This window comes from Montipora foliosa, chromosome 11 (assembly GCF_036669935.1).
Source record: "Montipora foliosa isolate CH-2021 chromosome 11, ASM3666993v2, whole genome shotgun sequence".
NCBI lineage: Eukaryota > Metazoa > Cnidaria > Anthozoa > Scleractinia > Acroporidae > Montipora > Montipora foliosa.
This window is the reverse complement of record NC_090879.1, coordinates 17,287,732-17,290,231: the sequence shown is the minus strand read 5'-3', so window position 1 is coordinate 17,290,231 and position 2,500 is coordinate 17,287,732. Positions and strand designations below refer to the sequence as shown.

Sequence of the window (2,500 nt, the reverse complement as noted above, 5' to 3'; positions counted from 1 at the left end):
AGTGTCAAAGGCCTTCTTTAAATCGAGGAATAAGACACCGCTAACCATTCCTCTATCTATGTTGAAACACCAGTCAATTCGAGGGGAGCAGTCACCGTTGAATGAAGTGATCTAAACCCAGACTGACGAGGCTCAATGAGCTTATTGCCTATATGTATAGGAAAGGAAAGGAAAGGAAAGGAACTTTATTTAAGTGTCGACTTGTTCTAGAGCTGAAGCACTAATTGGGGATATTGTAAATTGAAATTAACAATTAACACAAATCAAGTCAAATGTTGGTTTTTGAGGAGAGGGGAAACCGGAGTACCCGGAGAAAACCTCTCGGTGCAGAGTAAAGAACCAATAAACTCAACCCACATATGACGCCGAGTCAGGGAATCGAACCCGGGCCACATTGGTGGGAGGCGAGTGCTCTCACCACTGCGCCATCTCTGCACCCCATAGATAGATAGATAGATAGATAGATAGATAGATAGATAGATAGATAGATAGATAGATAGATAGATGGATGGATGGATGGATGGATGGATAGGTAGGTAGGTAGGTAGGTAGGTAGGTAGGTAGGTAGATAGATAGATAGATAGGTGACCTTTTTTAAACAATAATGAAAATTAAAGCTACAAGCTTGTTGGTGTGCTGTTCTTTATTGTGAAAGAGGGAAATGATCCTCACACTCAGTTGGGCAATTTAAGCAATTGTCTCTTTTAGACACCTTAAAAAAATCAGTTGCCTTCAACGGGAAATTTAATTAAATTGTCCAGACAACCAGAAAAGTGCGCGGATTATCTCTCCCTTTCATCTAAAACCCACTCTTGAAATATATATCTATTTATTTCGTTCTTTATTTTGTTAGACTCCCTCTAAACCATCAAGACCAGTGACTGCTGAGCAACGGGAACAGTACAAGGTTTGTTTCATCTGTCATCAACAGTTTTAGTTGGTTGTTAAGACAGTAAAATTTAATCTGTAAACTGAACACATTTGTATTCTCTTTTACAGGAACACCGGAGAATCTCACACATCACTGCAGAGCAAAAGAGGCGTGGAAACATCAAGGTAAATTTTGTGTAAAAAAATTTACCATCTTGCAACCGTCATGTGCTATCTGTGGAAATCATATAAGTTCCTCCCTTTCTGAGCTTTTTGCAGTGCTTTCAGTGGTTCCAGTTGAAGTAGTCTAAGTAGATGGACTGGACTCTGGGTGGACAGGCCCTTGCTGGACACTTTGCACCCACGCTGTCTGTCTTTACCCATGGGTCTAAATGTTATCGGTTCTGGTCCTGGCTGGGGACATTGTGTTGTGTTCTTGGGCAAGAGACTGTACTCTCACGGTGCCTCTCCCCACCCAGGTGTATGAATGGGTACCGGCGGAAAATGCTAAGGGGGAACCCTGCGATGGACTAGCATCCCATCCAGGGGGGAGTAGAAATACTCCTAGTCGCTTCATGCTACGGAAACTGGAGATAAGCGCCGGCCTCAGAGGCCTTTCTAGGCTCTTAACAGAGACTTTACCTAAATGGTTATCAAAAATTCCTCTCCTCTCGACTTAATACCTTAAGTTGATGAATCCCATCAGTATTATCTGGGATAAGCTCCGTATCAATCAGCCACTTGACTCGAGCAGCCTCTGCCTTCGTTCAGTGTAGTGTTTTCAACTGTGCTTGAAAATTGTGTAGTAGTTGGTAAAGGAATTCTTGTCTTTGTCCTGTAGTTGTCGCTCAAGTTGTAGTTTTAGTTGCATTTATAGGTAAAGCATTTATAGATAAAGTTGTCGCTAACGTAGTTGTAGTAGAAGTGGTCGAAGTTTCTGCTGACTACCTGTAGTCGGCAGTGTAGTTGAATTTTTGTCTTTTTGTCACTCTGCAGTTGTAATTTGGTCGAAGTTCAAGTCTTCTGTATGACACGTTGGCTCTAGATTATACTGGTTTGTGCTCTGGATCCTTAATATCCAGTAACTGAAAGAATAGTTTCCATGTACGTGGCAATAAGTTGCGGAAACTCCTCAGTTAAGCGATCGTTCTGGAATTTAAAAAAAAATCTGGTAAATTAAAAGGATACTAGAGATTGGAGTACGATAGGATGTATTTAGCCAACTGTGTAGCCATGCAACAGCTCATGTTATTTGATCCTTTTCAGATGGGATTTGATCAGCTAATGTCTCTTGTTCCGTCACTTGCTAATCAAAGGAATGCAAAAGTTAGCAAAGCGACTGTTTTACAGAAAAGTAAGTACTGGTGACTCCTTTTTGTACAGAGACTGCTAGTAACCCTCCCCCCGCCTTCATTCCTCTTTTTCTTAGTCCATAGACGTAAAAGCCGAGAAAGGTGCTGGAGAATCTGGGATCAAGAACCGCGTGAAAGCAGAGCAAAATCTTGGAGAAAGAAAATTTTGTCTGAAACCAAGATTTCGTGCAATTTTTCAGTCACGTGCCAATGTTTTATTTATTTTCCTTTTCACTTTTTGCCGATCAATCCAAGGAGTCGGTGACTTTTTTCTTTTC

At 41.3% G+C, this 2,500-nt stretch overlaps 1 protein-coding gene across 1 annotated transcript in view; it reads left to right on the top strand.

The window, feature by feature from the left end:
• Positions 1 to 2,500, top strand: part of LOC137974873 (protein WBSCR14 homolog) — a 30,623-nt gene that overhangs the window by 22,621 nt on the left and 5,502 nt on the right. The window contains exons 13-15 of the mRNA XM_068821866.1: positions 854 to 907; positions 1,000 to 1,056; positions 2,137 to 2,224. Coding sequence (XP_068677967.1) covers positions 854 to 907; positions 1,000 to 1,056; positions 2,137 to 2,224 — 199 coding nt within the window. The remainder of the gene's footprint in view (positions 1 to 853; positions 908 to 999; positions 1,057 to 2,136; positions 2,225 to 2,500) is intronic.